General features: G+C 61.7%; 2 protein-coding genes across 2 annotated transcripts in view; one reads left to right on the top strand and one right to left on the bottom strand.

Annotated features, from left to right (window-relative positions):
• Window positions 1-308: 308 nt before the first annotated feature.
• On the bottom strand, window positions 309-9,550 carry LOC101946178 (vacuolar fusion protein MON1 homolog B). The gene is made up of 6 exons (XM_005311953.4): window positions 9,394-9,550; window positions 7,967-8,071; window positions 6,798-7,220; window positions 4,798-5,596; window positions 2,834-2,981; window positions 309-1,855 (listed from the first exon to the last, which is right to left on the bottom strand). Exons 2-6 carry the CDS (start codon window positions 8,049-8,051, stop codon window positions 1,637-1,639), a joined length of 1,674 nt encoding a protein of 557 aa, XP_005312010.2. The 5' UTR covers window positions 8,052-8,071; window positions 9,394-9,550; the 3' UTR covers window positions 309-1,636.
• Window positions 9,551-13,273: 3,723 nt separating this feature from the next.
• The window catches only part of PTPN18 (protein tyrosine phosphatase non-receptor type 18), a 23,096-nt gene continuing 19,124 nt past the window's right edge, over window positions 13,274-17,245 (top strand). The window contains exon 1 of the mRNA XM_065571137.1: window positions 13,274-13,581. Coding sequence (XP_065427209.1) covers window positions 13,504-13,581 — 78 coding nt within the window. The 5' untranslated portion in view covers window positions 13,274-13,503. The remainder of the gene's footprint in view (window positions 13,582-17,245) is intronic.

The raw sequence follows: 17,245 nt of genomic DNA, 5'->3' as shown, positions 1-17,245 counted from the left end.
TGGAGGACAAAAATGGGCAAAGTGAATTTGGGATCCCGTCTTTCCAAAAAGGAGAATGCTGCAGGGATGGAAAATGCCAGCCTCAGGCAGAGGGTTAGCGTGACAACCCTCTGGACCAGGGCCGCTGTGGGCTAGCTCCGCTGTGACCTGACGTCTCCAGAGATGAGAATTAAAAGATTGGACCTCTCCCCAGCATCCAACTGACATAAGCTCACTGGGGCCAAGGCAATACAGCTAGCATTTAGAAAGCCCCAATTCCCCCTTCTCTTGACAAGATCTTTTGTGCTGGCCGGCGAGCAAGACAGATGTACCCTCATCAAAACAACTTTTTAATAAGACTTTGATTCTCAGTTGAACACGCCAGCCAGAAAGAGACCTCATTTGACAGACAGCCAAGATGGTTCTAGGCACAGCGCGTCATGCATGTGAAAACTGTTTCTGCTTCCCCAACCCCATCAGGTCTCACTGGAGCAGCTAAACGCAAGTTAAAAGGAGACGCAGGCAGGGGCTGGCTCTCCAGAGGCATGGGATGATCTTCCTGCGAGAAACAGACCCAGCGGATTCTGGGTCAATCCCGCTGCAAATCGATAGGTCTAAGGCCACAGGAGAGCAAACAGCCCTTCCTTCTAGCAACCAGGATGGACAAGGAGACTGAAAAGTGTGACGGGGCAGCCCAGTTAACTTAGCACAGATGTCACCGGCAAAGGAGGGAGGCAGTTCGTTGCTTTCAAAGAGCATTTCAACACTTCCTGTGAAAGGATCTGCCTTTCCAAAGGGAACATTAAATTAATACGGGCAGGGGAGAGTGCATTGGTGCAGGCGCTAACGAACATGACCAGCCCAGGGAGGGAGAACATAATACAGCGGCATCTCCAACACCCACTTGCAATTTATATCATCGACAGAAGCATGTGCATGGCGGGGGATGAGGGAGTAATCTCCTTCCCGCCGCACATACAGCTATGTCTCAAGACACAGCGGCCAGTTAAATCAATTGGCAAACATGAGCCGCCAACCTCCGGGCGCCTGCGAGAAATCTAAGTTCATTCCAGGCCCAAGTTTTTAAAGAGCAGAGGATGTTGAAAAATGGTTTCAAAGCAGGTCCGGCTCCGATGCCCAGGGTGCAATTCCCCACAATTCATCCAAAAGAAAGAGAAACACAATCACAGCCCATTTCATAGGGGCCTGCGGCCGATCCACACCAGGAGGCGGAAAGCAGAGGCTCCGGGGAAGGAACCGCGAACAGCTTCTGTCAAGGAGATGGAACAAGCCGCACCCAACCCCAGCTCCACCATGTAGGTGGAGTCCTTCAGTACAGGCCTATGCGAGCCAGAACGTAAGCTCGCCACCCCCCTCTGCGCCCCACATCAGCCTGGAGCACGAGGCCCAAAGTGAAGCAAACCCCCCACTCCGGCTTCCCCAACAGAGACTCGGAGATACGAGTAGGCCAATAAATAAGACGGGCAGATAACCACGTGTCGCCACCACCCCAGAAGGAGCTGGCCAAGCCTGAGCCAGCTCCTAGAGAGTGTGGTTTCTTGGGGGGGGGGGGTCCCCGATCTCCCCTTCAAAGAGGAGAAGGGATTTCCCCCCCAAGTTATCCAATCACCAGGCCTCAGGTGAAGCAGGCTCAGGCTTAGAGGCCAGCAAAAAATCCGTTCTCCGCGCCATCGGGCCGGCCCCCCTTGGCGCCCTTCCCAGGGTTGGGTGTAGTAGAGTACTTTGGGGGGTAGCGAATGAAGAGCCGGTCCTCCTCCTTCTTGATCCAGCGCAACAACTTGGTGAGGACATTGATGGCGCCGGCCTTGGTTACCAGGGGGCTGAAGCAGGTGTATAGCTCGAACTTACTGGTGACCTGAGAAGGAGAACGTGGAAAAAGGACAGGTCAATCCATCCTCTCCCCAATACTTGGCACTGTCTTGTCTCTTGTCCTCCCTCTCCAAACTTGCTCCCCAAGCTTCCTCTCATCATTAGCCCTGAGGGAGGCAGCACAAGCTTTAAACCTATATGGAGCTGTCAGCATGACAGCCAGAAGCAGCATGAGCTATCTGTTCCAATGGGGCGCGTGTTCACTCTGAAACCTACTGATGTTTGGTTAAAACCCAAGCACATCGCTGCCGATCACGTGAGTGGACACATCACACTAAGGTGCATATCCCAGTCACATCCCTCAGTAGTCTGGGAATTCTGCAGCATGTGGGGCCTTGACGCTGGAATTCTGGAAACGAACAGCCTGAACCATTTCCCCAGCTATCCAGGCGGGACTGGTCTGGGCTTGGTGATCACTTCCCACGCCAGGCACCACTGTGCTTCCTGCTAGGAGAGCAGGAATGAGCCAAGTGCAAGATAGAAAGGACACAGCAGGAAGTCCCACCCTCCTCACCCTAGAGTATTACTGAGACAGGAAGTGGTCTCTCCCAAGCCCCCAGCCAACACCAGGTGAAGGCCCAGGCAATCTAGGCTCATGCCTAAGGGCGATTGCTAGAGTCATGTGATCACAGCAGCAGCTCAGCTTTCTGTTACGAATAGAGTAAGCATCTCACCCTCCTAGTTGGGAAGAAAACCTTGAAATCATAAACCAAGTGTCGCAAAGGCAGCGACACTGCCTGAGTCTGCAGAAGGCCTGAGCCCATCACTCCAACTTGGGGGAAATTGACCCACGTGTGAGTGATGCTGCCTGAGTTTGCAGAGAGCCTGAGCCAATTGCGGTGAGTGAGTAGTAGGGGGTGCTCCTGCCTCTCTTGGGGAGGAAGAGGAGCCCTGCTGCTCCTCTGGGGAGATGAGGGCCCATGACCCTGCCCCTCCAGATGCCTTGATCTGTGCCCTGCCTTACCCAGGCGAGTAGCGTCTCCTTCTCGGCCACATGGTAGATGAGGCGCAGGGGGCGAGAGGTGCTGTGGATGCGGCTGTGCAGGTAATGGTAGAGGTCAAAGAGCCGGTGTTGCTCCTCCTCGCTGCAATACGGCCCCTCCAGCTCTGGGCTGCAGGGGCGAGAGACGCCAGAGGAGGGGGGATTAGACACAGAGACCAGGCACCACCCGCTCCCTGCGGCTACCAGTGTCTTGACCCCGCACCCCGCAGAACCAGGAGGGCAGGGAGAACGCTGAACTAGAAGGAAACCAAGGAACAGCTGGAGCACGAGCCCATCTAGCGCGGCATCCTGGCTAGCAGAGGAACCCCAGAGGAAAGAGCTTCCCAGCCCCCAGTGATTAGCGCTGTCTCACTGCCGAAATCCAGCTCCCTCCGGGGTCGGGCCCGCCCTGCCAAAACCCTGCCTTTGGTTTGAGATCTTCCAGATACTCCTGGGGCCTGCAGGGCTGTCAGCGCCAGTATCCTGTGGCAGGGAGTCCCACCAGCTAACACGAGGGACCTGTAGAAGCCCACAGTTGGCTTTGACCCCTGGGTGGTTCACGTGACAGGCCTTTGTTCTGGCACTACAAGGCAGGGAGGATGAGAGATCCCGATCCTATTGCAGTATTTGGTATACAGCTAGCCGGTCCCCTCACATCAGGGTAGAGGAGCCCATTGTTCTCATCCGGGACGGGGACGGGGTACCAGGGAAAGGAGGACCCCCATTCTGATCCAGGACGGGGAGGAGCTACCCGGACAGACGGACCCCCATTCTGATGTGGGGGAGAAACACTTGCCCTGACTAACGAGGTGTATCGTGAGCCAATCACATCTGTTTCAGGCTGTGAACAAGCAGTTCAGAGACCCCGATTCCATGCCAAGTCCAGCTGACAGGAAGAATGGTTGTGTGGGGTAAAGCGGTTCGTTAAGTGTCCTACACTGACCCGTCCCACCCTGGCACGAGCTCTCAGCTGCAATCCCCCCTGCCCCCCAGCAGAGGGGTCTAGTAGTGTAGAATACAGGGGCTGGGAACCAGGACTCCTGGGTTCTATCCCTGCTGTTTTGAAACAGAAGAATGTGCCTCGGTTTCCCCATTTATAACACACGGACGGTGTCACCCATTCTTTTTCGGGGGCACTGGGAGGTTCATGATGTCAGAGCTCCCCTCCCCTGGCACTGAGCTACCCGCATTCCGCCACGTGATGGCACTGCCGAGGCCCCTGAATTCCCAGCATGCCCTGGGCCACCTCCGCCCCCGTGATCCCCACAAGCAGCCAGTCTCACACACACACCGCCTTGTTGGGAAGCACATGACGTGCCCTATTTAAAGCCGGGATTGCATAAGGCTGGCTTAATTCGTCCCGGAGCCGCGGGGGGAGAGGGAGGGCAGCTGTCTGTTCGGGAGGCTGTCTGTCCAGCTGGCACATCCCAGCCGTCCTCCGTTGCAGTGACCACAAAGCGCTCTCCAGGCTGCACCTGGGGCTGAAACGCAGCTGCCTCTGGGGTGGAGCACACAGCTGCAGAACGCCTGCCCGCAAACTGAGGACAGCTCTTCTGACACCTGGCCTGCTGCCTGCAGCACGGCGCCCCCTAGTGCCCGGCCCTGACTGCCAGGGGAGAGCGCCCTCTGCCCAGCCCCCCGCCCTGCTCCCCATGGCACGGCACCCCCCAGTGCCCAGCCCTGACTGCCAGGGGAGAGCGCCCTCCACCCCGCTACCCACCACAGAGCGCCCAGCCCTAACTGCCAGGGGAGAGTGCCTCCTGCTGACCCCCCTGCTCCCCGGTGCCCCCTACCACCAGTACCTTGCAGGTACTAAGCACGGCTTAGCATTAGCGTCAGAATTCAAGGCCACCGACACGACCCAGCCTCCCCCACACCAACCCCGACGGCGAAAGCCAGAGCCAAGCACTGCTGCCCCCAGGAGGGCGGCCGGGGTGCCCCGTTACCTGGTGAACTGGGGCAGCTGGCGGTAGTTCTCCGGGATATCCAGCGGCTTGTAGAGGAAGTGCCGCAAGTCGGGCACCCCGACCTGCCCCACGCCATAGGAGGGGCTCTGCAGGCCGCCCGAGAGCACCTGCAGCGAGCCCTGAGTCCGCATGGCCTCCTCCACCCGCTTCTTGCAGTCCGAGACGGCGTAGAAGGACTCCTTGTCGGTGGAGAGCAGCACCAGGCACACGGTGCACTCCGCGTCCAGGTAGGAGATGTAGGCGTAAAAGTACCCGTCGGGGTTGAAGCGGGGCAGGCAGATGGGCGTCCAGATCTCCCCGGCCTGGAAGGCCGAGCTGGCCCCGATCAGGTTAAGCAGCAGGTGGAGGTCGGTGGGCTCCAGCCGGCACTCCTCGATCACCGCCCGCTCCTGCACCGCCGTGACCAGCTGGCTGCGGGCCACCAGGATGGAGAAGACCAGGTTGGGGGTGATGGCCTTCTGCAGTAGGGTGCCCAGGGCGTCCCGCAGGGAGGCGGGAAGGGGGAGGCAGCGCACGGCCCCCAGCAGGAAGCCGGGATCCGACTCCACCAGGTTGAGCAGGCGGTCGAGGATCTTCTCGGAGCCAGCCAGCAGGCGCCGCAAGTCGTAGTTCTTCTTGCGCTCGAAGATGCGGGTGATGCTCACCTGGGTCAGCATGCTGAGGATCTGGTAATAGACGTAGAGCAGCTCCTGGCGCAGCTGCTGCTCCGACTGCAGCGTCCGCGACACCGACACCAGCACCAGCGGGCCCTGCTGCACGAACACCAGCTTCCGGTCATCTGGGGCGGACGTGGAGACAGTGAGATTGCCCTGCTCCCGGGGACCCCCGAGTGCCGCTGCCCGACCCCCTGGGCCAGCCAGTCCCCTGCCCTGGGGCCAGATCGGAGCCGGCGCCCCCTCGAGGGGACAGGCCCCTGCCCCATTTCCCGCCCCCCCGGGCCAGCCAGTTCCCCGCCCTGGGGCCAGATCGGAGCTGGCGCCCCCTAGAGGGGACAGTCCCCGTGTCCCATTCCCCACCGCCCTGGGCCAGCCAGTTCCCCGCCCTGGGGCCAGATCAGAGCCGGCGCCCCCTCAAGGGGACAGGCCCCTGCCCCATTTCCCGCCCCCCGGGCCAGCCAGTTCCCCGCCCTGGGGCTGGATGGGAGCCAGCGCCCCCTAGAGGGGACAGGCCGCCATGTCCCATTCCAGTGCCCACGAGTCTCCTCTCCATCTGTCACGCCTCACGTATTTCTACACTCTCAGTGCGACGTATCGACCGCCGAGGGCTGATCTCATTACGGCTCCCCTGGGCGCGATTCGTGCATCCCATGCCCAGCGGCACGAGGCAAGGTGTGGGGCCACAGGTCTGCCAGCGTCCCAGCCTCCTCCTCCCGCTAAATCCCCCTAGGCAAGCGCACAGCCTCACACCCCACAGCGGGCTTGCCCAGCACCGACAGGCAGCCACCTCTGGGGTGGAGCGCAGCAGCTGGATAATCGGTGACTAGCTTCCGCCCCTCCAACTGGGACTGCGGTGAGGAGAAATCAGGAAGGTGGAATGGAATCCCCCGCGCCCCAACACCCAGGACTGGGGTCCCCACCTCCACTGCTGGAGGGCAAGTGTTACGGGATTTTTAAGGAATTAATTTATTTGGGTCGGCAGCAACTGCCAGGGCAGAGGGCCCCCTGCCCAGCCCCCCACCCCACAGCACAGCACCCCCACAGTGCCCGGCCCTGTCCGCCAGAGGAGAGCGCCCCCTGCCCAGCCCCTCAACCTGCTCCCCACAGCACAGCACCACCCAGCGCCCAGCCCTGACTGCCAGGGCAGGGCACCCCCTGCCCAGCCCCCCACCCCATAGCACAGCACCCCCCAGTGCCAGGCCCTGACTGCTAGAGGAGAAGGTCCCCTGCCCCGCAGCATGGCACCCCCCAGCGCCCGGCCCTGAATGCCAAGGCAGTGTGCCCCCTGCCCAGCCCCTGCCCTGCAGCCCAGCCCGCGCCTACCCGAGTAGATGGAGCGGATGGCGTTGTCGCCGCTCTGGATGAAGGACACCAGCGCCATCATGACGCCCATGGTGGAGGACAAGGCCTCCTCGTTGCCGTAGCGAGAGTAGATGGGCTTGCCGGCCTCGCTCAGCACGAAGATGTGCTTCCGGCGGGCCCGCCAGCTGGCGGCCGTCACGTCCTCGTCGCGGTGCGTGGGAGGGGCCAAGGGGCCCCCTGGCTCGCAGGCCCCCACCCCCAGGGGCCGCCCGAACTCGCTCGAGTCCTCCAAGGCATTGTCGGTGGAGGCCGAGTCCGAGAGCTCCTTGTCGCTCTGCTCCTCCTGGGCATCCCCCTGGCCATCAGCCGCTCTCACGGGCCCATTGCTCTGTGGGGCAAGCAGCTCCTCCTGCTCCTCCGGGCCAGCGCTGAGCTCGTCCCCCCCTGGGGGGCAAAGGAGAGAGTCACGGAGACGGGAGAGAACCCTGGAGTCCTGGCTCTGAGCCCCCCTGCTCTAGCCACCAGATCCCACTCCCCTCCCAGAGCCAGGGAGAGAACCCAGGAGTCCTGGCTCTGAGCCCCCGTGTTCTAACCACCAGCCCCAACTCCCCTCCCAGAGCCAGGGAGAGAACCCAGGAGTCCTGGCTCCCAGCCCCCCTGCTCTAACCACCAGATCCCACTCCCCTCCCAGAGCCAGGGAGAGAACCCAGGAGTCCTGGCTCCCAGCCCCCCTGCTCTAACCAGTAGACCCCACTCCCCTCCTTGAGCCAGGGAGAGAACCCAGGAGTCATGGCTCCCAGCCCCTCTGCTCTAACCAGTAGACCCCACTCCCCTCCCAGAGCCAGGGAGAGAACCCAGGAGTCCTGGCTCCCAGCCCCCCTGCTCTAACCACTAGATCCCACTCCCCTCCCAGAGCCAGGGAGAGAACCCAGGAGTCCTGGCTCCCAGCCCCCCTGCTCTAACCAGTAGACCCCATCCCCTCCTGGAGCCAGGGAGAGAACCCCAGAGTCCTTGCCCCCTGTGTGACCAATTCAGGGGTACTCTCTCTCTGCATTCAGCAGGGCGTCCCCACTGTAGGGTCGGGGGCCCCGGTGACCACAGCCCCACTAATGTCCCTGGCCACAGGATGGAGGACAACCCCACACCTTCCTGTCCCCAGTCTGGGGGGCGCGCCCCAGGCAGGGACTCACCTGTATCCGTGGGGCACAGCCCGGCCTGCTCCTGGGGCAGCGCCATCCCTTCCCGCGTCGGTGAGCCGGGCTCGCCCGTTGCCATCTCCGCATGCCAAGCAGCACCTGCAGTGGCAAAGTCACAAGAACCCAAGCTCCATGGCTGGAGAGAGAACCCAGGAGTCCTGGCGCCTGGCTCCCCCGCTCTAACCACTAGACCCCACTCCCCTCCCAGAACCAGGCAGAGAACCCAGGAGTCCTGGCGCCCGGCTCCCCCGCTCTAACCACTAGACCCCACTCCCCTCCCAGAACCAGGCAGAGAACCCAGGAGTCCTGGCTCCCAGCCCCCCTCGCCTTAACCCACTAGACCCCACTCCACCCCACCATGGAGGTGCAAACACCAGACGGACCCAAGTCGCTGTTCAGGCCCGGAGCCACGGCCAGCCCGGGCCGCTCCCAGCAGCCGGCAGGGCAGGGCCAAGCCGGTCAGACCAGCATTAATCACTAATCGCTGTCACATGCCCCAGCAGCGATGCCAGGCAGGAGCCGGCAGGAAATAGCCCTGTTCACTAATCGCCTTCCCACCGGGAGCTTAATGGCACCAAGCTTAGCACAGCAGGGCCGGCAGCACCCCCCTTATAACACCAACGCCCCCTTCTTCACCACCACAGCACTCCTGGGTGCTGCCCCCCCAGCTTCACCACCCCAGAGGGGGCTGCATCTCAGCACGGGGCGAGCCCTCCCTGTGGGTTGTTATGTGCAGCTGTTCCCCAGCTGCCGTGCCCCAGAGGTGGACGCATCTCAGTGCCGGGTGAGCCCTCCCCATGTGTTGTTATGTGCGGCTGATCCCCAGCTGACCCACCCCAGAGGGGCTGCATCTCAGCGCCAGGCGAGCCCTCCCCATGTGCTGTTATGTGCGGCTGTTTCCCAGCTGACCCGCCCCAGAGGTGGCTGCATCTCAGCGTCGGGGGATTCCTCCCCCTGCAGATCCTGGGGATCTTTCACAACGGAGAGCAGGCCAGGCATAGAGGGATGTTGAGATGTCTCCCCTCTGGAGAGGGCAGCTCAGTAACAACAACACATAACGCCCGGCAGGGATGCATCAGGGGCTTCCCTCTCCCCATGTAGGTATGGGAGGGTCTCCCCTCCTCCCCATGGAGCTCTGGGGGGGTCTCCCCTCCTCCCCCACTGGGGGTCTCCCCTCCTCCCTATTGGCCTCTGCGGGGGTGTCCCCTCTTCCCCCACTGGGGGTCTCCCCTCCTCCCCATGGAGCTCTGGGGGGGGTCTCCCCTCCTCCCCCACTGGGGGTCTCCCCTCCTCCCCATGGGGCTCTGGGAGGGTCTCCCCTCCTCCCCCACTGAGGGTCTCCCCTCCTCCCCATGGGGCTCTGGGAGGGTCTCCCCCTCCAAACCCACGTGGCAGTAAGGGGGGTCTCCCCCTCCCCTCACCATGCGCACGCCCGAGGGTCTCCCCTGCGCTCCTCCAGCAGCCTCGATCCCGGCCCCGCGCAGCACGGAACCGAACGCGGGGGAAAGGGCGGGGCCGGCGGCGCCTCCCTCCAATCACAGGGCGCGAAGCGTGGGAGGCGTGGCCCGGCGTGCCGGGTAGCAGCCAATCACAGAGCGAGGCGGTGCGGACGCAACTTTGGGCCAGACTGTCACAAGCCTTAGCCAATCAGGGAGCGCAGAGCGAGCCGAAGGGGCGGGTTTCGAGATTGACCCTGCCAATCCCGAGAGGCTATTACCAGACGTCCACCAATCAGAGAGCGAGGTGGGTTTCGACGGCCATCGGGGCAGGGACTGGGGGTGACAGCTGGTCACTGGGCCATGACGTCACCGTGTAACACATGATGCTGGGCTGTGATGTCATCTTAGTGCACTGCGACAGCACCACACTCCGTTGTGTTGCGAGACACACCAGCGCTGGGCTGCGCCGTGGTGACGTCATGATGAGATATGATGACATCATTGTATTGAGTGATTACATCATGCTACACTGTGACATCATCACATTGCATCATGATGTGCTACGACATCCTGGCAACGTGTCATCACCCAGGCACGTTGCACCATCCTCATCCTCTGGGGGGAGCGTGGGACAGCCCCATGACATCATCCTGCTGGCTCCTCCCATCAGCCCCCTGCCCCGTGACATCACAGTATGGTGTGTCTGACATCACAATGCTGCTTAGCAATGTCGGGGTGCTCCAGCAGGACGGGGGCTTGGAGCCAGGACTCCTGGGTTCTCTCCCTGGCTCTGGGAGGGGGAGTGGGAGCTAGTGGTTAGAGCGGGGGGGCTGGGAGCCAGGACTCCTGGGTTCTCTCCTGGCTTTGTGAGGGGAGTGGGAGCTAGTGGTTAGAGCAGGGGGGGCTGGGAGCCAGGACTCCTGGGTTCTCTCCCTGGCTCTGGGAGGGGAGTGGGAGCTAGTGGTTAGAGCCGGGGGGCTGGGAGCCAGGACTCCTGGGTTCTCTCCCTGGCTCTGGGAGGGGAGTGGGGGCTGGTGGTTAGAGCAGGGGGGGCTGGGAGCCAGGACTCCTGGGTTTTTGGAAGGGGAGTGGGGTCTAGTGGTTGGAGCTGGGAGCCAGGACTCCTGGGTTCTGTCCCTGGCTCTAGTCCTCTTCTTCAGAGCAGGGGTTCTCACAACAAAATTTTTAGTGGCCTCAGAATGCAGCTACCAAATCTTGCTGGTGCCACTTTGACAATTTTTCCTAAAATATTTAATTAGCTTTAGGGAAATCAAATAAATATGCACAAATCCAAATCCTTGTGATTTATTTATGTGGGGCTTTTTTTTTTTCAATAATCAAAATAATGGACCGTTGTCTCTATTCTTTACTGGACCTAAAGAGAACAGAAACACAAACAAGGTGTTTTGCACATTCTTGTCTTTGTTGTTGTTGTTTCTTTTGCTATTTTTTTTAAAGACTTGTTAGCTAGTAAGTTGCTGCTGTGAAAAGTGACACTTGTATGTTCGTATCACTTTTTTCACAGCCTCCCAGCTGGCTACAGAGTCTGCTGTGAAAAGTGATATTAACCAACACACAAATATTATTTTTCACAGCAGACTTGCTCAGCCCCTGCAAGCCTGGGGATATATCATGCCCTGGATGGGGAGTTGGGTAGGGAGGTAGCGGTGGGCGGGGGAGGCAGTGGGGGCTGGGGCGATGGGGGGCAGGGGGCAGGGGAGGCAGGGCCAGCACCCCACCACTACACAGGTGGGGCCAGAGCCCCAAGGCCGGATCCTATCGCCCGAGCCCAAAGCCCTGTGCATGGGGGATGGAGCCTGGGCCAGAGAAGGTAGCGGGGGCCTAGGATGGATGAGGGAGGGGTGGTGGTGAGCTGGAGGCCGGAGCCCCCCACTGGGGCGGCTGGAGCCGAGGGCCAGAGGAGGCGGTAAGGCCAGAGCCTGTTGCTGCATGGCCAAAGCCCAGGGCTGGAGGAGGCAGGGGGGATCAGGGCAATGGGGGGTGAACTCACGGGCCGCCCCCTGCTCCTTCAGTGTTTGTCTCTCCAGAGGGTGGCAGGGCCCGACCTCTGCTGGTGGCCCCAGGGGAGGGGGGAGCCCCCATCGCTCCCCATGTGGCTGCGGCCGCAAGAAAAGCCCCTGGTGGCCACATGCGGCCACAGTGGCCACATTTGAGAACAACTGAGGCCTGACTCTCAGCCCCCCCCCCCAGCTCTAACCACTAGACCCCCACTCCCCTCCTAGATCCCAGGATAGAACCCAGGAATCCTGGCTCCCAGCCCCCCCCCCCACTCTAACCACTAGACCCCCCACTCCCCTCCCAGATCCCAGGATAGAACCCAGGAGTCCTGGCTCCCAGCCCCCCCGCTCTAACCATTAGACCCCACTCCCCTCCCAGAGCTGGGGATGGAACCCAGGAGTCCTGGCTCCCCACACCTCCCCCCACCCTCTCTACTACACGAGTCTCCCGTTGCTGTTGTTCCGATCACATTCTCCTCTTTCCAGTTCCTCCCCACAGGTTCCAGGCGAAGTCAGGGTCCTGTGACTTCCCCACGGGGTGGATGTCTCACCCTTGCCGCTCAGCCCTTCCCCCAGGCCCCAGCCCCGCTATCCCCAGGAGAAGGCCGGGGCGGGAGACGTGCTACCTGGGTCAGTTCCTCCTCCCCAGACCAGGCCTCTCAGTCTCCCTACGGCCCCGGGTAGCCCTGCTCTTCTGCGTCATACATCCGGCATGAAAACGAAGGCCTTGATCTCTCCGCAGACCCTGTCCCACAGAGCTGAGGGTGGATCCCCAGTGTCCTGACCAAATCCAGATGGAGATCCAGATTTAGGGTTCCCTAAGCCCCCTGTGTCATTGAGATACAGAAAACGCCTTCACTTCCTGTCCTAAAGTCCTTTGAGGTAGTGTTATGAATGGCCGTTCCCCACCTGCCCCACACCAGAGGTGGCTGCATCTCTGTGCCGGGTGACCCATTCCTGTGCAGAGTTATGTGTGGCCGTTCCCCAGCTGCCCCGCACCAGAGGTGGCTGCATCTCTGTGCCGGGTGACCCATTCCTGTGCAGAGTTATGTGTGGCCGTTCCCCACCTGCCCCACACCAGAGGTGGCTGCATCTCTGTGCCGGGTGACCCATTCCTGTGCAGAGTTATGTGTGGCCGTTCCCCACCTGCCCCACACCAGAGGTGGCTGCATCTCTGTGCCGGGTGACCCATCCCTGTGCAGAGTTATGTGTGGCTGTTCCCCACCTGCCCCGCACCAGAGTTGGCTGCATCTCAGTGCTGGGCAAGCCCTCCCCATGTAGCGAAATACCAGATATTAATGCCCTGGTCACAGTGGAATTGCACCTGGCACATGTGGTGAGGTTAGTCTCCGCTGCAGGTCATTTCCTGACTGCTGGAAGGTGCACAAAGCCCTGAGCTCAGACACGGGGGCAAAGGCTGAGAATTTACCTTTAGCACCACAGCCGAGGGGTGGTGTCGAGAAGGGGCTGTTATAGGGCAGCTTGGGGGTATTCTGGGGGAGGGGATCCCAGCTGAGGGGGTTGGGGGGGAGGGATCCCACTAAGGGATGGGGGGGAAGCGGGCCGGTCCCCAAGAAGGGCTGGCGACTGGCACGCTGAGCCCCGCTCCCCCCAACTGAGGGGCAGGCAGGGACATCCCCAGGAAGCCAGAGGGCTCCGAGAAGGGGAAGGAAACAACCCAGAGCAAAACTACCCACAAACGTATAGCAAAAATTCCACGGGGAGGGCTCGGCCGGCGCTGAGATGCAGCCACCTCTGGGGAAGGGCACACGGGGGGAACAGCCGCACATAACGCCGCTCGGGGAGGGCTCGACCGGCGCTGTTCTCGGCGACCCTGCCCCAGCGGTTGGGGAGATTTCCGGCTTGGGCTGGGCGGGATCCCCCAGGTGAGGATGGGCCCGGACGCCTGGGTTCTCCCAGCTAGGCAGCCGCGCTCGCTCCCCTGGCTGGCGGCCCGCCAGGCTCAGGTCCGGGCTCGCCCAACCGGCCCGTTGGGGGGCGGGGACCTCAACTTCCTCTTCAGTCCGCTCCGTCCTGCGTCCTCGCTCCGGCCGCGGGGCAGCCGCTCCGCGCGATGAGCCGCCTGGACCAGACGCTGCGGGCGTTCCTGGGCGCCGAGCCCGGCCCGGCCCGGCTGGGCCAGGAGTTCCAGGTGAGGCCGGGCCGCGGGGAGAGCCGAGACCCCGCGCCAGCCCCTGCGCCGCCCGGATCCCCGGGAAATCCCACCCCCAGCAGGGAGAGAACCCAGGAGTCCGGGCTCCCAGCCCCCCGCTCTAACCCACCAGCCCCCACTCCACTCCCAAAGCCAGGGAGAGAACCCAGGAGTCCTGGCTCCCTGCACCACTAGACCCCGGTCCCCTCCCAGAGCCGAGGAGAGAACCCAGGAGTCCTGGCTCCCAGCCCCGGCACCTCGCTCTAACGCACGGGACCCCACACTGCCCTCCCGGAGCTGCGCAGGGAACCCAGGCGTCCGACACCCTCCGCCCGTCTCCAGCCCCAGTGCAAGTTTCTTTCTGTAATCATTAATCTGGGGCTTGGGTTTAACTTTCCATTGCTCCCGCCGTGCACAGAGTTAACTCGTCACCTGCCGGCCAGCAAGAGTCAGAGCTGCAGGGAGCCCGGACGCCTGGGTCCTCTCCCCGGCCCTGGGAGGGGAGTGGGGTCTAGTGGTTAGAACAGGGGGGCTGGGAGCCTGGATGCCTGGGTCCTCTCCCCGGCCCTGGGAGGGGAGTGGGGTCTAGTGGTTAGAGCAGGGGGGGCTAGGAGCCAGGACGCCTGGGTCCTCTCCCCGGCCCTGGGAGGGGAGTGGGGTCTAGTGGTTAGAGCAGGGGGGGCTAGGAGCCAGGACTCCTGGGTTCTCTCCCCAGCTCTGGGAGGGGAGTGGGGTCTAGTGGTTAGAGCAGGGGGGCTGGGAGCCCGGACGCCTGGGTCCTCTCCCCGGCCCTAGGAGAGGAGTGGGGTCTAGTGGTTAGAGCAGGGGGGGCTGGGAGCCAGGACTCCTGGGTTCGTTCCCCAGCTCTGGGAGGGGAGCAGGGGCTAGTGGTTAGAGCCAGGGATTGTGGGGCTGGGTGCCCTGGGCTGATCCTATGAGACGCTATTGGACGTCTCGGTTCCGGGTCCCTTGGCGGGTGGCCGGCTCTGTCGCCCATCACTGCCCGGAGCAGTGCAAGTTTTCGGGCCCGGGGCAAGGCAGAGCCGAGAAATGGTGAAATCCAGCCAATAGCCGCTCCGGCTTTGCCCACAGGCTTCCCGCACCGCCACCAGCTTTGTGGGCCCTGGGCATCGCTACAACATTCAGCAGATCCTCCTGGCAGCCAGGGCTGGGCACGGGGCGGGGGCCTGGCCAGGGGGCACTATCCCCTGGCAGCCAGGGCCAGGTCCTGGGGGGCACCGTGCTGTGGGGAGTGGGGCAGGGGGTGCTCTCCCCTGGCAGTCAGTGCTGGCCTGAAATCGTTAGTGGGGTGCGCCCTAGGGTCATTACATTTCCCTTCCATCTTGGGGTTACCCCGCCGAACCCCAGCAGACAGATGCTTTCCGACCACTACATTCCCCATTGTTTCTTCCGGCACACATTTCTAGTGTCACAGTGCGGCTCTCCCCGGCTGCCTCGCCCCAGAAGTGGCTGCACCTCAGTCCTGGGCAAGGTACCGCTGCATCTAGACCGGTCAAGAGCTGGGAATCCAGTGGAAATCAGCCGTTCGGTCTGAGCGATCGATTCAGTCTGAAGGAAATTCCCAGAGTAAAGAATATTCTCTGGTTTGTGTTACTAGCAATCGGGTCATTAAACTCAAGTGAAATTGACTGGGAACCCAAACATGGCATCCACTTTCCCCTTCTTTTTCACTTCTCCCTCCACCCCCCCCGCACTAACCACTAGACCCTCCCTTCTCCTCCTAGAGCCAGGGAGAGAACCCAGGAGTCCTGGCTCCCAGCCCCATGCCCTCTTCTAACCACTAGACCCACTCTCCTCCCAGAGCCGGGGAGAGAACCCACAAGAGAAGGGAAGTGGGGGATTCAGTAAGGACAGTCCCTTCTGATAACAGTCTGCGGCTGTTCCCCAGCTCCCCATCCCCAGAGGTGTCTGCATCTCAGCACTGGGCGAGCCGTCCCTGTGAGGCGTTATGTGCGGCTGTTCCCCAGCTCCCCATCCCCAGAGGTGTCTGCATCTCAGCGCTGGGCGAGCCGTCCCTGTGTGGCGTTATGTGCGGCTGTTCCCCAGCTCCCCATCCCCAGAGGTGGCTGCAGCTCAGCGCCGGGCGAGCCGTCCCAGTCGCACTCCCAGCTACTCCTTTGCATAACCGCAGCCTGGGAGCAGAAAAGGCCGTGACATAATCCGAAATTCACCTCCACTGGGTCCTGGTGCTGGTTCAAATAGACCCTGTGTTGAGCAGGCACCAAATGCAAATTTCCCCTTATCACTGTGGCTTGTGACATAGCATCGATAGTGCATGAAATAGCCCCTCCTAAAACAGCGGCTGCCTCCTGCAGTTACAAACCACACTGCTTGCTCTCAATGCTGAAATGCAGCCACCTCTGGGGCGGGGCAGCTGGGGAACAACTGCACATCACACCATAGTGGGATGGCTCGCCCAGTGCTGAGATGCAGCCAGCTCTGGGACAGGGCACCCAGGGAGCAGCTACGCATAATGCCAGATGGGGATGGCTTGCCTGGCGCTGAGATGCAGCCACCTCTGGGGATGGGGAGCTGGGGAACAGCTGAGATGCAGCTATTTCTGGGGAGCAGCAAAGTTCACTGGTTGTCACAGTATAAAACAGCAGAAGGTTCTTTTTATAGGCTAGAACTAAGAACCAGGACTCCTGGGTTCCCTCCTCAGCTCTGGGAGGGGTGTGGGGTGTAGCGGATTAGATCAGGGTGCGGCTGGGAGCTAGGACTCCTGGGTTCTGTCAGTGTCACCTTGGCCAGGCCCTGCCTCAACGTGGTGCCTCAGTTTCCCCGGTGGCTTTCCAGAGTTGTGCTGGGAGTGAGTCGGGTGGGGAGGGTTAATTCTGTGCAGCTCCGCGCTGGCCCGTCCTCCCCTCTGCCAGGGAAATGAATTTTCCAGAAGGGACTTTGTTCCCTTGTCTCTCGCCTGGCTTCAGCTGCTGATATATAAACGTAGCCCAAACCAAATCCCAGCTACCTCCGGGCTGGGGCCAGGTGGGGGAGGGAAGGGAAAGTGATGGAAGCCGGCACCCCCTAGTGGGGAAAGGCCCCGTGCCTCACTCCCCACCCCCTAAGCCAGCCACTCCCTTTATTAAATCCCCATCTCATATTCCAAACTTATGTACAGCTGTTTTCATTCCACTGTACTGGGTCTAGAGAGCGGGATGGCTTGACCAGCGCTCAGATGCAGCCACCTCTGGGGCAGGGCAGCTGGGGAACAGCTGTGCATAATGCCGCACAGGATGGCTGACAGGCTCTGCTCCCTTGCTCAGCACAGGGGCTGCTCACCAGCCCTGTGCAGCAGAGCTGAAGTGAAAAGCAGAAGCTACCCCATGGGGTTAGTCAGTCCTGGGAACTGAAAACACGGATCCTGAAAGTGAATGCAACAGTGCGGGGAAATGGACCTCTCTAGGGGGTGCTGTGCTGCGGGGGGGCTGGGCAGGGGGCGCTCTCCCCTGGCAGTCGGGGCCGGGCGCTGGGGGGCGCTGTGCTGCGGGGGGCTGGTCAAATTCCCTCCCCTGATCCCCTGTCTCTCTGCACCCTACATGGCTAATATCCCCCATGCCCTCCATCCAGAGCTCTGGCCCCCGCACCATCCCCCGCAGGGTACAGCTCAGGGGATCCACCAAGCCGACAACATCCCGGTTGTCTC

Source organism: Chrysemys picta, chromosome 17 (assembly GCF_011386835.1).
Source record: "Chrysemys picta bellii isolate R12L10 chromosome 17, ASM1138683v2, whole genome shotgun sequence".
NCBI classification, from domain to species: domain Eukaryota; kingdom Metazoa; phylum Chordata; order Testudines; family Emydidae; genus Chrysemys; species Chrysemys picta.
This window is presented reverse-complemented; position numbering and strand designations above follow the sequence as displayed.